At 35.2% G+C, this 18,969-nt stretch overlaps 2 protein-coding genes across 12 annotated transcripts in view; one reads left to right on the top strand and one right to left on the bottom strand.

Annotated features, from left to right (window-relative positions):
- Nucleotides 1-18,969, top strand: part of LOC118443321 (uncharacterized) — an 85,695-nt gene that overhangs the window by 24,736 nt on the left and 41,990 nt on the right. The window contains exons 1-2 of one of the 9 annotated variants that reach the window (XM_035870102.2): nucleotides 16,018-16,116; nucleotides 17,557-17,796. The exons of 4 other annotated variants lie outside the window; for them this stretch is intronic. The gene's annotated coding sequence lies outside the window, so the exon portion shown is untranslated. Of the gene's footprint in view, nucleotides 1-15,097; nucleotides 15,121-15,987; nucleotides 16,117-16,440; nucleotides 16,691-17,556; nucleotides 17,797-18,969 lie in introns of those variants that run through there. 4 more of the 9 variants (XM_035870101.2, XM_035870100.2, XM_035870107.2 and 1 more) reach the window with 4 other exon arrangements.
- Nucleotides 809-12,518, bottom strand: LOC118443322 (5'-3' exonuclease PLD3). Of its 3 annotated transcripts, XM_085659366.1 has the most exons (13): nucleotides 12,379-12,518; nucleotides 11,973-12,302; nucleotides 11,265-11,520; nucleotides 9,991-10,230; nucleotides 4,234-4,355; nucleotides 3,694-4,039; nucleotides 3,462-3,596; nucleotides 2,930-3,121; nucleotides 2,715-2,843; nucleotides 2,488-2,627; nucleotides 2,228-2,393; nucleotides 1,994-2,135; nucleotides 809-1,925 (listed from the first exon to the last, which is right to left on the bottom strand). In XM_085659366.1, the coding sequence occupies exons 3-13, from the start codon at nucleotides 11,376-11,378 to the stop codon at nucleotides 1,744-1,746; spliced, it is 1,908 nt and encodes a 635-aa protein (XP_085515492.1). In that variant the 5' UTR covers nucleotides 11,379-11,520; nucleotides 11,973-12,302; nucleotides 12,379-12,518; the 3' UTR covers nucleotides 809-1,743. The 3 variants fall into 3 exon arrangements, with proteins under 3 accessions (XP_085515492.1, XP_035726005.1, XP_035726004.1); XM_035870112.2 differs by lacking the exons at nucleotides 11,265-11,520; nucleotides 11,973-12,302; nucleotides 12,379-12,518 and adding an exon at nucleotides 10,799-11,006; XM_035870111.2 differs by lacking the exons at nucleotides 11,265-11,520; nucleotides 11,973-12,302; nucleotides 12,379-12,518 and adding an exon at nucleotides 10,401-10,501.

Genomic DNA, 18,969 nt, shown 5'->3' with positions numbered 1-18,969 from the left:
ATAAGAGTCAAGGATTCTTGAATCGATGTAACATTAAAAAAAACAATAATTTAGTACATTTTCTATAACGTGTATACAAAAATGGTCTTAAGATTCAGGTTTGTGATTATAGCATATGAACAAAAGAGGAGATACGTAATTATATAACTTATTTGTATTAATTTTTATCATCATTTAATAATTTTTGCTTTTGGTACATTTTTGTAATATAATGTACTCATTTGTAATATTGAAAAATTATTATCCTTATTTTTCAACATTTATTTGATTGCAAAATTGAAGATTCTGATTGAACAAATCTATAGAATTTTTACATATTCTTTCAATATAATTTACAACAGAGATAATTATAATAAATATGTATATACCTTGTACACATGCGCATTCTTAAATGAACATACATTTTGACATACATACATATATACATTTGAAGATAATAAACTTGCAACGATCATATAACATTCTGTGTATATAGCATATACTTTAATATATTATATTATTAGATGTATGCCTTAAAATTGTAATGATGGAATCTATAATGATTCAAATATATCATTGTCAATTCATTGAATTTATATACAAAGTGTCTTATGTATAAGTTTATTAATTAAAATGACATATAGGAAGTATTTAGTATCTCAGATGACATATATATATACATATATATATATATATATGTGTGTGTGTGTGTATGTATAACTGTAATTTTCTATACAGAGACTCACATTTTAAATATTATGTTTTTTTTGTGCAAGTATTATACATCTTTACATTATGCATAAAAATATAAATTATTTTCATGAAAACGTATATATATATAAATGCATCTGATTCATTCTTAAATAAGATTCACATTTGAATGATAAAATGGAAAATGATAAATTTTTTGAAAATCTTATATTGATATTACTTTAGTCAGTATCAATCACATATGCCTCATAGAAAATATATTGATAACAGTTTTTGTAAGTTTTATATATGGATTGTGTCTGTGTATAATGTTTTAAATGTTGGCTATATTAATGTTCATGCAAGGACACTTAAAGCAAGGCACAGATATATTTGTGGCATTACTTCATTGATTATAGTATCACGTAAAAAATCTGTAATATTTAACATCCAACAGGTTTTCCATTGTTTAGGAATAAAAAATAGTTGCATTTTCCAGCCATAGGATTGATGGTAATCAGTGATCTTGTGTAATTCTTATGTTATTCTTTACAATTATAATTATAGTAAATATAGAATTTAAATTTGTCTTTTAATTAAAATAAAGACCATATTATGCATATATTACACAAATTTTATATCTGCTAAAATACAAGTAATATTGCAAACTAGAGATCATTATTATGATTTAGGATTTAAATTAACAAATATAAGATCATATAAGTATAAAAATATAATTAAACAATTGAATGGAAGAAGCCACGCTTAATATACTTTCAACAGGATATCTTTTTTTTAACATGATGTGCGTTTAAAAATTTTTCTGTACTGCTTATTTTAAAACCAGACCTTTCTCAGTCTCCAATATTTGATTAATAATTATGAAGAAGATATACACCTTCTTCGTTCAGAATTAGATACATGTATAGTTTAAATATACCATACAAGAAAAGAGAAATATATCATATAGAAGAAGTTATATTAAGGTAGGAAGTTATATCACTCTTTTTCTTTCTTATTCATATCTCAAATTTTTTATAATAATATAACATAAAATGTTATATTATGTTATGATTATGCAGGCATATGATATATATGAGATGATAATAGATGATTGTTTCCAATCGGAATTTGATCGGTATTATTCAACAGAAATGAATACTTTGAATTCCAATCTCGATTAAAAATATTTTCCAATTGTTGTCTTATACTTTCATGATTTTTATGGCCAACATCTTCAAAAACCGTCCCAATTCCTAAAAATTAAATAAGAATAATGTTAAATAAGTACAAATAGTTATAAATTTATTTATAGAAAATTTACCTGCTGTATTGACAAAGTAATCACCAGACCAATTACTTGTACCTATGTACGCAGAAATATCAGTAACCATATATTTGTTATGATTGACTCTTGAAAATGGTATATTGTCTAATTCCGAAGAAGTGGGTACCACAAATCGTTTCTAAAAATATTAAAGTATATTTTATTTAATGTATCGTTTTTTTTTTAGAAAACAATATATTAGAATAATTCACATAGTACAAGAATACTCACTATTTCAATTTTGACATTTCTGTAACTATTCGTCAATTTTTCTAATGATCTAAGAAAGTAACTTTCAGATGCTCTCGAATGTTTCCATAAAGATATTAAAAGTTTGATCGTGACTTTACGCTCGATAGCAGCTGCCCTTAAAGCATTATCTATTACTGGCCAATACCTGGGGAAAAATGAAAAATAAAATTGAAAAAGAATGAAATAAAATAATGTAACAACATTGTGAAATAATATAACAATGTAACAGAAATACTTACTTTACTTTTGGAGTATAAATGATCAAAGGAAAATAATCCATTACGGAAATGTAAATGAATTTTTCTGCTTTTTCTATGCAATGTAAAATGGCATCTATGTCGTTGCTTCTGCCACTGGGTGAAAATGGAGGTGGCGAACTCTGATAAGAATATATTATCATTATTAATAATATATCGTACATATAATTTATTCATATTTTAATAACTTAATGGAACGATATACTTACAGCAATATACGTTTTGTATTTGTTACCCATTAAGCTAAAATTCATAGGATTATCAATATTTATTTTCGTATTGACGGAGTCCGGCCATGTTGGTGGTATTCTACCATCTTTGCCCAATTGCCAATAGATCTAAACGATAGAATGTATAAATTTCTAAATATCATAAACATATCGGATAATAATTAAATTTGTTTTTATCTTTATAAATGACTAACGTCAAAAATCTTAGCATAGTCTGTCGCCAAACAAGAACAATTCAAAGCAATCAATCCAAGTTCTTTCACTTGCGTAAGAGATCGCCAATCCATGTTAGCCGAGCCAACATATACATGTTGTCTATCTATCAGCCATAATTTAGTATGAAGCACACCACCACCTAAAAGGCCGGCAAAATTTAAACTTCTCACCTGGAAAAAATAAACGCGCTTTTACGATCCTAATTATATTTTATTAAATAATATAAATGAAATAGAGCAGTGCGAAACGAAAGTTCAAAGTGCGCTCTACCGAGATCCGACACGTGTTATCGGCCCTTGAGTAAATCGTGACGAAGTAGAGAAAGTGGGTTAATAAGTAAACATAAAATTAGGTTGCACCCGCATAGTGATGTCCTCGTTAGGCATAGAAAAGACGGGTAGACAACGAAGTAATAGAAATTTACTGGAGTGTTCGTTAAACCGATCGGTAACGCTTCAATAGCAATCGTGCTTCAACGAACAACGGAACAAATGGAATCGAAGGACTCACTTGTGCGTGTGCTTTCTTAGTCAATATTTCAGTATCGACGTTCGGATACATATGAGAAGGCATATTTTGCGCTATCTTCAATGAAATTTTTCTATCACGGCCTGCTTCTATGAGCGCTTGGAATACTGCCTCGCCCTAAAATCAATGAATGTTTTCTAACATTATAAATGATAAATCTAATATGTAATATAAATATTAAGAGATATTAGACAAATCGTTCATTGATATCTACCTCTTTTGCACTATCATCCGGATAAACTTCTTGTCTTCTCATGGTCCAATATAACGACGCTATCTCTATTGTATTTTCGGCCATTGCGATTAGATTCATCCAAGAGTCGTAGGTAGTCTCGTGTAACACCGTATTATTGCTATAATTCAATCCAATCGGTATGGATTCAACGAGAGATATACTACAGCTATCCATACAAGTTAGTTCGGCATCGATGCTCGTCGAATTTAATACGAATTTATCCGTGGCATGATCAAGAAGGGGTAACAGTACGACGAGAACGATGAGTATCAAGATAACCGTTATTGGTATGCAACTTGGTCTGCACCATCCTTGTGCACCCCACCTTTGTTAACAATATAATTATACAAATAAGAAAATAATAATAATAATAATAATAATAATAATAATAATAATATAAAACATGAATGTGAATAAAAAAGAAATTTGCCCTTTTCTAAAAAAAATAAATATAAATAAATAAATGAAAGAATAGAATTCATTTAATGATCGGGATCGTTATTACTCTTTATTACTCACTTCGCGTTAGTGAGAGGATCGTCTACGTCGGTTCGCAGCATGAATCCAGATTGGTCCCATAACTCTAAATCGTCATCACCTGCCGACGAATTAACGTCCAATCTTGCATTTTCAGAGACCGTCTGAAACAAGATTCCGATCGTAGAAAGGATTTTCATTAACGAAACTCATTGCGACAATATCATACGAAATGTACGTATATAAATACATTCACATTTTCCCTGTTATTATTTATCATTATTATATTATATTTTACATTTTACATGCGGCAGCTTCGTCGTCGATCGTTTCGACGTTGATCGTTTTCGAGCGTCGATTCGTCGGTATTCTCGCTAATCGCGTTATCGTAATAACATGGTGATGCGCGCGTGCGACAGTAATGAGGTGATTGATAGAAACGGGGAAGGGGGAAAATGCATGTCAATGGAGCAAATGATTATAATGACAGATGGCGAGGCTCTGCTATGGGAAAAAGAATGGCTCTGAGAGCTTACTAATCGAATCTCTCGTTACACGACGGTAAATTAATTCGTTTTGGAAAATGTGTCGATGTATAACGTATGTATGCCACGTATATATATATATACATGTACGTTGTACAATGAACTCAAAAGGAAAACCTTTCACAAAATTTATTTAATTACGAATATGATAAAACGAATATTTTATTACGTTATTACGTTATGGCTAAAAAAAAAAAAAAAAAAAAAAAAAAGAAAAGAAAAGACAAAAAGATCGTAAAACCTATTTAATTTTTCTTTTACAATTAATCAAAATATTTGGACCTTATTCTATCTTATTGTAAAATCAATTTTTACTAAACATACAATAAACCCTTTTAATTTAATCAAATTATGAATATGTCGTTCGCGTGTAAAAACGAAAAAAGAAAAAAGGAAAAAAAAAGGGAAAGAAATATAACGTCCACTTTATCTTTCTTTTACGGTATTTAGAATGTTTTGACTTTTCTCAGTTTTTCTAAATAATATTTAATAAACTGTCTTATGCAATAATCTTTTCCAAATAAAAATTATAAATATGACGTTTGCGCGTCAACATTAAAAGTGAGGAAAAAGGAAAGTGTGAAAATAAAAGAGAAAAGTGACGTTCGCAATTTTTCTTTTCTTTTTTTTTCTTCTCTTTTTTTTCTTTTTTCTTGTTTTTCTTTTATTTTTTTTTCCTTTTTTTTCCTTTTTTTTTTTACAATAGCCAGAAAAGGTCTCGGTTCGTGAGCTCGATTTTCCACTGTACAATGTGCGAACGACAATGTGCTTATCGTTTTGCGCGAACGTATTGCGTAAGGCAGTTTAGTAAAAATGACTGCAAAAAGGAGAAGAGTCGATAGAACGACCGACTAGGAAGTCTGTCTGAGGCAGATAAACGAACGAAAGGATGAGTGATGTGTGAATGGAGCCTCGTGGTAAAAGAAAATGTCTACATTCTCTTTCTCTCTCTCTCTCTCTCTCTCTCTCTCTCTCTCTCTCTCTCTCTCTCTCTCTCTTTTTCTCTCCATCTATCTCATTCTTTCTTTCCTCAGACGGTCGTATTGAAAAAGATAAAAACGATGTTCCAATTTCGTCATCATCCACGGTCGTCGCCAATGGGTGACATGAAATTTTTGTCTTCTAGCTCAATGGAACAATACATTGGTTAGCAGGTTCGCTGATTCCGATACAAAGTAGGTCACTAACTCGTTATTGTTTTTGCGATTATTCCAAAATTATCGAATTAATAAAATAATCATGATTAATACAATGTTTTATTTTTTTGTTTGTTTTTATTTCTTTTTTTTTTATAATAATAATAATAATATAGATTATAATAATATTTATAATCTATACCAATGTTAAATAATAAATTTGATAAAGTAATATTTTCGAATAATTTTTTATTATTATTTATTATATCAATTGGATTTAATAAAGTTGTACGTGTTTTTCATTTATTTATATTAAATTTGTAAATAAAATAAAGAAGGTTTAAGATACATCGATAATTTTTATTATCCATTAATCGTATTTTGATTCTTTATTGTTCATTAAGTATAATAATTAATCATTTAATTTTAAAATCGTTTGTTTAATATTCATTTTTGTGTATAATAAATCATAGTAATACTTTGATTTTCGAAGAATAAGAAGATAAAATAGGGCAAAGAAGGGATTTCGAAAGTAGGTCAATAGCAAAGGTAATTTCTTTCGAAATTCATAAGAAAAATTGTTGTCGTGAGTGAAAAAAAAAAAAAAAAAAAAAAAAAGAAAAAAAAAAGGAAAGTAAGTAAAAGTTTTTCGACATTATCGCCAATATTTTTTCATGGTCCAAAGGAAAATGTGGCAACGCGGCACCTGGCACCGCGTTCAAATGTCAGTTTTCGAGGCTGATGCATATTTGATGAAGCTTTCTGCTTCATCGCAGTGGAGCTTCGGCAACCTTATCGATCTATTTTAATACATTTTGTCACGAAACGAAACCTTGGCCCGGTCGACTTCGAAAGGGAAAATGTGTCCTAAACCAAAAACTGTTCTAATCCTAATGTTCTAAATCAATTTGAAATGCGGTCGCATCTATGATTCCTCTCATACTTCTTCTTCTTTTTTTTTTTTTTCTTTCTTTCTGCGAAGAAACACGTTCCATTCGGGTTCTATTTTTAAATTCTATTACGACTTTATTTCATGTATAGTTACCAAGCTCGAAGTAATTACATCTCGTTCTACGTTGTACGAACCGTTTAATTATCAATCGATCGATTTTCGTCGAGCCCTCAATTTCAAAATTGTTTCTTCGCTTGACGTTAAAAATACCGTAACCGTAATAACGCTCGGCACAATATACGACGTTGGTGTATAACTTTGAAATTACGAAGAACGGACCGCCGAAAAATTGATAGCTCTAACGTACCTGTTACATACGCATAAGGAGGAATGTAAGTACGTACACACCTACAACGTGATAGTTTCAAGTGCGATGGGGTTCAAGTTGTTTCGGAAGGTCCGTGAGTAATAAAAATGTCTGGAAGTAATAAAATAGTCTCAACTCGTTTCTTGAATTCGCGTAAACACGTATATGTGTATGTGTGTGTGTGTGTATATGTAAGAAATGGGAATTATTATACGTTTCATTATCTCTCAATTTCAGTTACAATGAACAAACACGCGATTCTTTTTTATATATGTATATATTTTTCTTTTAATTTTTCTCTAATTTTTTATTCTCTTTTTTCTTCTTGTCGTTTTATTTTTTCGTTTTTTATTTTTTGTTTTTCTTTTTTTTCTTTTTTGTTTTCTTTTTGTTTTTTTTTTTTTTTTCATTACCAATCGAATCTCAAGAGATTTGGAATGATCGAGCGTACGTTCGTACGTCCCATGAGACGTCCAACGAGAATCGATTCGAATCGATATGGACAGATGATTAATGCTCACGAAGACAATATCCACGCTATTCCGTGAGAAATGATGCAGTCACTTTCTTCAAGGTTACCTTTTACGGGGAACACGAATGATGCGTTTTAAACACGCGATAATGCGGATCTCGCGATATATATATATATATATATATATATATATATATATACATATGTATATTTATGGGTACGTTCGCAAAATTCTCATTTCCCAACTTTTACATAGAACGTTGTATCTACAATGAAATACATTGTCGTATCGTTTCTAAAAAAAAAAAATATTACAAATTGGAGTTCGAACCAATCGAACAGTAATTTTTCGATGTCGCGAGAGTATCATGCCAAGTTTTTCTTCTTCTTCTTCTTCGAAAGAGAATGAGAATGAGAGAAAGAGAGAGAGAGAGAGAGAGAGAGAGAGAGAGAGAGAGAGGCAGCCTCTCGAGAAAGAATTTTATCGGCCGGAACACGTATTACTTTCAACCATAAATATCGATAGTACATAAACGTCAATTTATTTCTTTATGCCGGCGGCATTAGGTAGATACACTCAATCCCCCCCCCCGCTCGTCTGCCCGCCCGGTCCCCCTTTTGGATGGACGTGAATACGAAATAGGAAAATAAAGGCGACGGATAGGATGTACGGGGGAAAATGCAAAAAAGCACTTTCTAGCTTTCCATAAATCATTTTCCAATTTCGCTAACTCGTGCTCGAGTGCATCTATCTCATATCTCTGACATCATCATCAAAAGGATTGATCGACAATGGAACGAAAAACAAGTGTTTTGCTTTTGGCTTTTCTTTCTTTCCTTCTTTCCTTTTTTCTTTCTTTCTTTCCTTCTTTCTTTTTTTCCTATTTCGTTACTCATTCGTTTTATCAATGGCTTTCTCTTAAAATTTCATTTTTTCTTCAATGTACCAAAGGATCTTAGGAAAATTGGTAGAAAGGGATTGGAGAGAAGCGTGATTAAGGGAATACTAATCGTACCGAAGGAGTAAGATACGATATGTAATAACGACAATAACGGATTCCTCATTGGATATGGTATTATAATCACGAAACTAGAATGAATTTAAACCGTGTTTCACCGACGCTATCTCATCGTCGTCCTTGTCGTCTTTGTCTTTGTCTTCGTCATCGTCGTCATTGTCGTCATTGTCGTCGTCGTCGTCGTCGTCGTCAGTGCCACGGGAATTGGTTTTGATACATCAGATTATACTGTTCTAAGAACGCATTGAACTGTTCGTGTCGATGAAGCTCGATGTAATAACACTTGGATGCCCGTAATTCTACGTTTCTACCTCTCCCTCCACCCCCACTATTCCTGGTCTCATGGGGTTTTTCGGACTTTCGTCCGTTCTCATTGCTTTCGATCATGCACCTTTTCGGAGATAGAAAGAGAGAGAGAGAAAGAGAGAGAGAGGGAATATGTTTGTACGCGTGAGCTCGCTTATATTAAGAAAAAAAAAAAGAAAAGACATGCCCCTAGGTCGAATCGATTATTTACCGGCGAACGATGTCGACGCACGGCATGCAACTTCGACACCTCTTATCTTCTCTCTCTCTCTCTCTCTCTCTCTCTCTCTCTCTCTTTCTTTTTCTATCTCTATCACGATAAATGCTGGCCCTTTTTCTCGAAAACTTTGGTGTAGGAAATAAGGAAGGTACGAAGAAAGAAAGGATCGATGGGCGAGACCGTCGCCTGAAATTTACCAATAATCTCTCTCGGGGGTGATTTTTATAGGATTAGTCGAACGATGGGTGCGTGACGCGAGAAATATTTAGGGCAATATCGAAAAAGAAAGAGAGAGAGAGAGAGAGAGAGAGAGAGGAAGGGAGGATGAGAGCGAAAGAGAAAGGGAGAGTAGTGAGTGAAGAAAAAGACAGAGAGAGAGAGAGAGAGAGAAAGAGAGAGAGAGAGAGAGAGAGAGAGAGAGAGAGACAAAGAATAGGAATAAACGAATAATTCTCTGTAGAGATTTAGATAATACGTGTTTCGTTACGTGTAATACACGTTACACGTTACAATTTTATGAGACTCTAGTTAACAAGTCTTGATTAAGGGCTTTCAAACTAAATTACATAACGACCGGATTTCTTTGGGGGTTCGATTTGTTTCCATTTATTTCGAATTATTGGATCGTATGAATATACCGTTATAGACATAGTATAAAGAAACCTATAATAATACTCTTTCCAAGAATACACGAACGTTTTCGTAGTCCGTATTAAGGGATAATCAATGTTATTTCCCAAATTCGTTCGATGCGTTAAATAAAAAAGTTTCGAGAGGATTTCTTAGAAAATGATTTCTATGAAATAGATAAAAATAAATATAAAAATATTTCTTTGGCATACCGATAATTTGTGCTTGATTCTGGGTGTTCTGCTCTTCCTATGCGGTAACAGAACCACAACGTCTTGGTCCTTCGTCCGTGGTTCGGCATATTTCGGATACGGTTTGCCCGAAGACGTTCCTCGTACCGAAGTGGATGTCGATAGTGCGGTCGATCCACCCGCGGTCGAATATTTCGAATATGCAACGTTCGTTACATTATTGCTTCCGCCTCCGTAAGAAACGTTATGTGTATTGTTTACCTAAAAGACATATATAAAAGAGAAGGAAAAAAAAAAAGAGAGAGAGAGAATTATCTCATAGAAAGAGAAAATTCCTTTCGATTAAATACTATTTATAGATTTAACATTATTTCCTTCGTTTTGTAATATTTTATCTTTATTCTGTTAATTACGATAGATAATACACATACACACACGAGGGAAGACAATGTAAACGCCTGCGTTGGAATCATCTTATCAGCTACACTTTGAGTCACGTATGACCGCGATCGTGTATATATGTATCGCTGACCTTGCGAAGATACTATATGTTACGTATATCGCAGCATTTCTATGAAGCTGTCGTTCATACACCCACATACATAAGCGCCGATTATTTTTTCATATGACTTAGTTAGTAAAGAACATGCAATTATTTCATGCATTAAGATTATTGCGTTAGGAATACAGAAAAAGAGAGAGAGAGAAAGAGACAGAGGGACAAAGAGAAAGAAAGTACATGCAGCTTTGTGGTTCATTGACTCTAATGCATTGGAAAAGGGACAAGTTGACTCGTTCGTAAGCATTGTGCTTCGAATCGAATACTCACGAAGATAATCGTCATTTTCATGAAAATATCACGTATGCTCTCTGATAATAATTTTTATCATGAGATAGAATACATAAATATATTATGAAGCGCGCACAAACAAGTGGAAAAGAAGAAGAAGAAAAAAAAAAAAAGAATAGAAATAAATGTATAAACTACACCGACGACTATTTCCGCGTGTAAAAATGAAAGGTAAACAAAGAGTTAAGAGTCACACAACTGGCGACACAAATGAGCCATCTTTGAACTGAATGAGAGAGCGGGAAATTCAAACACGACCATAAAGAATCAATGTTTAAAGATCTTTAGAGATGATCTTATCTTGTCTAACACTAGTAGTGATATATATATATATATATTAATTCGATAAGAGATAGATGATATCATAATCAAATATGTTTACTTACACGTGCACATACGTATGAGATACATATAGATAGATCGATCGTGCATCGGATGAACTTACCTGTACGAGTATGTGACAAGCTTGCGAGGCTATTTGAAAGAGGCCATCCTGTAAATTTCTTCCAGTATTATCGGAAGTATCACTACCGCCTCTTTTCCAACCGAAGAAGGACATTCTGAAGAACGCGTACTCCTTCCGAAGTTAATGTTCAGGTTCTCTCGAAGACGAAATAAGTTTTCTCTTCGAATCAAAGCGCCGATCGAAAAGATCTCATCGAATTCGATCCTGCCTCCATATCGGCCAGAAATATTGATTTCTATCGGTGTGTATGTGTGTATATATGTGTTTGTGTGAGAAAAAGAAAAAGAGAGAAATAGAATAAGGAGGACACGTTTTTATATTCATAGCCATGCAAATTTATTCAGTTTGCTTTAACATTAGCGTGCGGATCGAGAGCGTACGATGAAATTTCCCGAGCATAAATTTCGATTTGAAATAACTTTCTATAGGTGCTATAGGTATATAGGTAGATAGATAGATATATATATATATATAATTAAACGTTATCATTAATTGTATCATTAGGTATACAAATACAATAGGATGGATATTAAACATAGTACCCTTCGGAGATCATTCATATTCGGAACGATCGGAAAAGGATTATCAATCGGCGAAACGTTCGTAAACAATAATGATTTCATAAAGTGGAACGCGAGAAAGAGAATAATGAAAGAGTAAAAAAGATAAGAAATAGGTCGTACGCACGTGTGATCCGTATCGTTCCGCCCTCCTGGCATGCTTTTTCACACACACTCTCTTTCTCTCTCTCTCTCTCTCTCTCTCTCCCCCCCTCTCTCTCTCTCTTTTTTCCTTTTTCGTTTGATCGATTCAGCACTCTGGCCTGGAGTAGTCCTTGATGACAGAATGATATCTTGAAAATCGAAGTACGAAATCGATGCTGTAGCAGGGAAATCTGACTCTCTCAGACAGGATGCACGTCGTCGTACGCTTCATTATCGATCACGAACGGGGTAATTGCTGTTGTTGCTCCGTTCCGTTTCTGTGTCTTTGCATGTATGCGTGTGTGCGTGTGCGCTGATATGTATGTATGTATATATGTATATATATATATATATATGTATGTATATATATGTAGTACGAGTTATCTCACGGTGAAATCTTGGAGTCACTACGTTCTCTGCAGTCGTCGTCGTCGCTTAGGAAACACGCAGGCTGTGCCGTTGCATCGCCGCGAACAGTCACGAGCATCCTCGCTTTCGTCGTGTGTGCGTTGAGTTGAGACAGAAAGGGAAATATAGGAGAAGGGATGAGGAATGAGAGAGAGAGAGAGAGAGAGAGAGAGAGAGAGAGAGAAAGAGAAAGACAGAGAGACAGAGAGACAAAGAGAAAGAGAGAGAGAGAGGGAGAGAGAGAGAGAGAGAGAAACACGATGGAATTTCGGCGAAGGAAGGAATCCACGGTCGCGGGTGGGTCGAACCACTGTTAAACTCACCTACGATCCCTCGAGCTACCGCCAGCGGTTCTAGTTGCGGTGTCTCGAAGGTAAGAAGGGGATGTTTCAGGGGGTTGTGTCCCGCCAACGACGGACCTGCGCTCCAGGAGCTTTGCTTCGCGTGGCCTCGATACGTTTTCCAATAAATATACACAGGTTCAAAGAGAGAGAGAGAGAGAGAGAGAGAATTATAAAATGGGAGAGGGATGCAAAGCGACGAGAATTGGGCCTAGTCGTCTAGACTGTAGAATATTAGTCGTTCTCATAACTGACTAACGATAAAAGCTTAGAATATTGGTCTCTTTTCTTCTCCTTCTACTTCCTCCCTCGTCTTCTACCGTCCTTTATCACTCCTTCTCTCTATTTTGTCTTTGTCTCCTTCGACGTTATTGAATAATGAATATGACATTTTATCGTCTGTTACCATTCCGATCGTCGTTGCCCACGCTTTTGAAATAACGTCATCGTCGCAACGTATAATTGTACAGAAAATACAAGATGGTAAGGACGGGGGTGGAATATGTAGAACCATAGTAGAATTCTAGACGAACGATATGTCGTCGTCGGCAATGGTTTGTCTTTCTCTCTCTCTCTCTTTCTCTAATATATATATACACATGTCGTTTTCTTTCTCCTATATCTCGCTAATAAATATTTTCAATGGGAATTCAGTAGAGTTATTTCTATTATTAGTTTTCATTGGAATAGGATTAAAAGGAAACGTTTCTCTTTCCTTCTTTTTTCTTTTCTTTTCTTTTCTTTTCTTTTTTCTTTTTTCTTTTCTTTTTCTTTTTTCTTTTTTTTTTCTTTCTCTTATTTTTTTTTTTTCTTAATCGTACGCCAAATATACGAGTCGCATAAAACGATTGACATTTAATATGAAATAATCGTCGTAACGTTATCATTCGCCCTGAACAATTAGAACATTTGATTTGAAAAAATATATTGTAATTTATTTGAAAATTTTTTTTATATTCGTACGAAGCTATTCGAAAAAAAAAAAAAAAGAAAAAATCAGAACAAATTCGATTGGGGAAGACCGATCGAGCGAATAATTTCACGATGATGCTAATACCACTTGCTGATAGATCGCGCTACGATCGTTTTGCAAAGTACCGAACATGTTACGCGCGCGGGTTACTTCCCTGAAAACACACACACACACGCACTCATATATACATACACACGCACAGATACATATATACATGGATACGTCTTGTTTGAGGCCACACCTCTGTTCATTTAACCAACTATATAGCCCGCGCCAATTTCCGATAAAAAAGAAAACGAAAAAACGAAGAACGGTACAATGTTAATCGATATTATTTTATCGATACTACGACCGATAGGGGTTTATCGGAACAAATTGAAAACAATCGCGTTTCTCATCCGACGTCGTTACCGCTCCGACTCTTGTATTGTTTTATAGTATCTTGATTTTTTGCATTTGCAAATCAAACAAAAAGACAATAGCTTTTTATCATCGAGCATAGAAAACTCATAAGTTTGCAATGCTGCAAAATACCATGTAGAAACGAAAGGAAGGAGATATATGCGAGGCATCGATAATTACAGGGAATGTTTCTTTCGTAATCGATTAAAAGGTCGAGTCGAAAGCGAGATAGATTAAACCACACGATATATTATCGAAATTATTATATCTTATTTTCATTAAATTATATACCTCGTATATAATTTAAAATATATATAAAAATATATATAAAAAAAATATATATATATAAATGTATAAGAAATTAATGATTAAACCTAACAATTATTCTTATATACAGATAATTATATATATATATATATATATATCTTATATACAGATATAAAATATATACAAATGTATTAGAAATTGATAATTAAACCAAACAATTATTCTTATATACAATAAATGAAATATACAGAATATATGCAACATTTTCTAAGAGAAGAAAAGAACAAAAAAAAAAAGAAAAAAGAAAGAAAAAACCAAGAACAAAAAAAAAAACTAAAATAAAAATAAAACGACGTTTCATCGCAATCGTAAGAAAACATTTTCGAAATTCGAACGGTAATACATTCTCAAAGAATAAATAGGGAATCCACAAATAAACGAAAAAAAAAAAAAGGAAAGGAAAAGAAAAGAAAAGAAAAGAAAAGAAAAGAAAAGAAAAGAAAAGAAAAAAATCAAACTACTATTCGAGTCTTGTATACATCGTTCGAATGCGCCAACCAAATCGGCGTATTACGCACCGCTATCAAGAATCTCACGAATTTCTCCGGTTTCCTTAGTTAGCCAACAAAAGGCAGAGAAACCAGCGTGGCAGTAACGGCAGCAGCCAGGAGCCAGCAACATCCGTCCGATTCCATCTCTTTCGCATTAGATGCACTCTCGGCCGTGGCTCGATCTCGCAGGTATTTTCTTCGAGCAACGAGTTCTTCGTAAAAGAGAGAAAAAGGAAGATATAGAAAGAAAAAGAGAGAGAGAGAGAGAGAGAGAGAGAGAGAGAGAGAGTAAGAGAAAGAGAGAAAGAGACAGTGGTTTTCAACCTTGGGCTTCGTTTTTCCGTGGTAACGGCGGGTGGCCCTGAAACTCACCGGTATACCCCCACCTCAGGGCTCGTTTGATAAAGCAAGGCATGGGAAGGAAGGAGCCGAGGGCTTCCGGAAACGCCCGAACACGGTCTCTTGGCCTTTTCCACGAGCGATCGAGCGACGCCCTTCCCCCTCTCCCCTCTCTCCACTTCCCCCACCCGTTTCCACCCCCGCCGGTATCTAACTCTCATTCGGTTTCTCCGCGTGTACCCAACGTTTTTCCCACCATCGCTTTGCTTGCTAGCCCCCAAGAGTAATAGTGTAGTATAGTAGTAGTATAGTAGTAGTAGTAGCAGTAGTAGTGTAGTAAAATAGTAGTAGTAGTAGTAGTAGTAGTAGTGGTAGTAGTAGTAGTAGATGCTGCTGCTGCCGCCGTCGTTGCTTTTCCCCCTCTTTTCCCTTCTCTCCCAAAGTCGTCGTTTTCCATTCGGTGGCGGCGGCGACGACGACGACGACGACGGCGGCGGCGGCGGTGGCGGCGGCGGCGGCAACGACGACGGTGGCGATGGTAACGTCGGCGGCGGCGGCCATGACTCGTGGCGGCTCGGCAAGCTTCGTCGAAACGCTCTCGCCTCCTCCCTTCGTCGTTGGCTAAACGTCCGTCGTCGTAGTCCTCGTAGAGCCGCCACCGCGAGCGCTCCTAAAGAGAGAAGATAAAGGGAGTGAGAGAAAGAGAGGGAAAAGATTCACTACGTACGGGCGAATAGAGAGAGAGAGAGAGAGAGAGAGAGAGAGAGAGAGAGAGAAAAAGAACGAACGAGAGATATAGAGAAAAAAAGAGAGAAGGTGGAAAGACGAACGAAGAGAGATACATAGGTAGTTACTTTTGATGTGGTGGGAGAGAAAGAGAGAGAGAGAGAGAGAGAGAGAGAAAATAAAACATACATAGAGAAAATATTGTAAGAGGGTACGAGAAAGAAAAGTGGGGACAGAGGAGTGCAAGAGAACGAGAAAGATAAAGATAAAGATAAAGAAAGAGAAAAAGAGAGAGATAGAGAGAGAGAGAGTGATACTCGCAAGAGATCAAGTAAACGACGACTATACGTCATAGGCGAGTACGCGCGTGGCGATATACGAACTATACCCGTGGCATCTTCTCTCTTGATACTTAAACTGGTGGTGCGCTTTGAAGCCGGTCGCTTTATATGTTGTTGTTCGTGCGCTTGGAATCCGTTACGACGACGAGTTCTTCTCGTGGCGTTTCTCCCGATCGGACGCCGCCATTGTTATCGTCCGCGTTTGAGAAGAGAAGACGACGCTCGGTCGCGTCCTAGTCTGCATCTTCTTTCTAAATTTGCCATTTCTGTCATCCCTTCATCCATCCATCCATTCATCCATCCATCCATCCATCCATTCATTCTGTCTTTTTTCATCATCGTAATTCCACGAAGTAATTAATTTTTACATTTCCTTTTCTTTTTCTTTCTTTCTCTCTCTCTCTCTCTCTTTTTTTTTTCTCTAACTTTTTCCTTAATACAGAGAAATTAAAAGAAAGATCGTAGAAAAGGAAAAGCAAAAAAAAAAAAAAAGTAATACACGCAGGCACACACACACGGAGAGAGAGAGAGAGAGAGAGAGAGAGAGAGAGAGAGAGAGAGAGAGAGAGAGAGAGAGAGAGAGAGAAAACATACACGAATACGGGGGAAGAAAAAAGCCGGCTCATGGTTAGCACGCCGATTATGACGAGGAAAAAGTGTACTACCAACGAATAACACGCCTCCCCCGTTTTTTTTTTTTTCCCTCCCCCTTTCTTTTCCCCGACCCTAACGATCCCTCGTTCCTACGCCTTTGCGCGTTTGACAGGTGCGTTCGAGACGCGCGTGAACGAGTAAGAGAAAGACAGAAAGAAGGGACGATAAGATCAGTTAAGAGAGAGAGAGAGAGAGAGAGAGAGAAAGAGAGAGAGAAAAAGGGAGTAAGAGATATTCAGGCTCCTCGACACTTCGTGCAGTTTTATTGTTTTCCTTCTGCTAGTATTTGGAAGGGGAGAAAAAGAGAGTGTGTGTGTGTGTGTGTGAGAGAGAGAGAGAGAGAGAAAGAGAGAGAGAAAGAGAGAAAGAAAGAGGGGGGGAAAGAAAGGTCGTGAGACCGAGAAATAGAAGTGAAAGAACGAGAGAGCCGATCTTCCTCTCGTCCTTACTTGTCCTTCTTGTCATCGTCATCGTCGTCGTCGTCGTCGTTAAATCAACCCTGGCAATTTTCGTTGGGCATTAACTAATCGCATTAATATATATATATATATATATATACATTTAGATACATAAACGTTACTACGATCAGTTGTTTCTTTTACTCTTTACGAGAAGAGGAAGAAAAAGAACGTTGGAAAGGTTAAGAACGTTTTATAATAAGAAAGAGAGATAGAGAATAAAGGAAAAAAGGAAAAGGAACCAGCAGTGGGCTTTCGTGTACACAAAGTGTCCAGTGCATTATGTGATTGTTTTCCCAGCGACGCGCTTTCCTCGGCCACCGGTGATCGATTCGAAGAGCGTGAAGGTTAGTTCCTCTTTGTGCTTGAGTACTCTACCCATCTACTCTCTTTTTTCTGTCTCTATTTCTCTCTCTCTCTCTCTCTCTCTATCTCTTTCTCTTTTTATTTCACTCTTTCTCTTAGTACAAGGAAAAGGATCGACAGAGGAAGAGAGAATAAATAAATACATACATAGATACATAAATACATACATGCATGCATATATATATATATATATTTGTATGTGTGCATGTATGTATGTGTGGTGTGTATGTGTGTATGCGTCGATAAATCGATGAATTTCCGTTCGCAAGCGTGACCATTAATAGTCGCTTGAGTATTCAAGACCATGTGCGTACAGCTTTTCTATTTCCTTTTCTTTTCCTTCTTTCCTTTTCTCTTTCTCTTTCTTTCTCTTTCTCTCTCTCTCTCTCTCTCTCTCTCTCTTTCTCATTTTTTTGCGCTTGAATTTTCGACCATTCAAGACTGCTCTCTTTCTCTATTCTTTTCTTTTTTGCTCTCTCTCTCTATCTCTCTGTCTCTCTCTCTCTCTCTCTCTCTCTCTCTCTGTCTCTTTCTCTCTCTTTCTCTTTTTCTTAGAGGGGAGAGGGTTGCAAGTTTCGCGCCCCTTCGCTCCGACCTCCTGAGATCGTCCACAAGGGGACGCTTACTGGGCGACTTCTTTGGCCCGCTTTGTCCTTTTCGGTTTTCTCTTAGGTTCTTATCCGAACTTACGGATGATCCTTGAATTAATCGAATTTGAATTTTTCTTTCGAAAATCATTGAAAAATTGCTCTCATATGTTTATACAGGACGTGATCGTGTATACATGATCAATCAATTTATTGGAATTTATTAAAATCCATAGAATTGATCAGATTTCGTATATTCATTTGTATCTTTTTTTTTTTCTTCTCTTCTTTTTTTTTTTTACAATTAATTGAAATTACCAATTATTATGAAAGGTGCTTCAACTTAAAAAGATAGTTCCATTTATTTATTTATTTATTTATTTATTTATTTATTTATTTATTTATTTTATTATTTTATTATCGCAAATTAAAAATGATGATAACCTGGTCACTTTCATGTATTATGCATAAATACATATTTCAAAATTGGATAAATCATGGAATAATATTTAAAATGTAAAATCTAATAAATGTTTGTATTTTTATATATTGTATCTACTTACGTGA

The sequence above is a fragment of the Vespa mandarinia genome, chromosome 9 (assembly GCF_050613455.1).
Source record: "Vespa mandarinia isolate Hongniang chromosome 9, ASM5061345v1, whole genome shotgun sequence".
NCBI lineage: Eukaryota > Metazoa > Arthropoda > Insecta > Hymenoptera > Vespidae > Vespa > Vespa mandarinia.
Note: the sequence above shows the minus strand (reverse complement) of the source record. Positions and strands in the feature narration are given on the sequence as shown.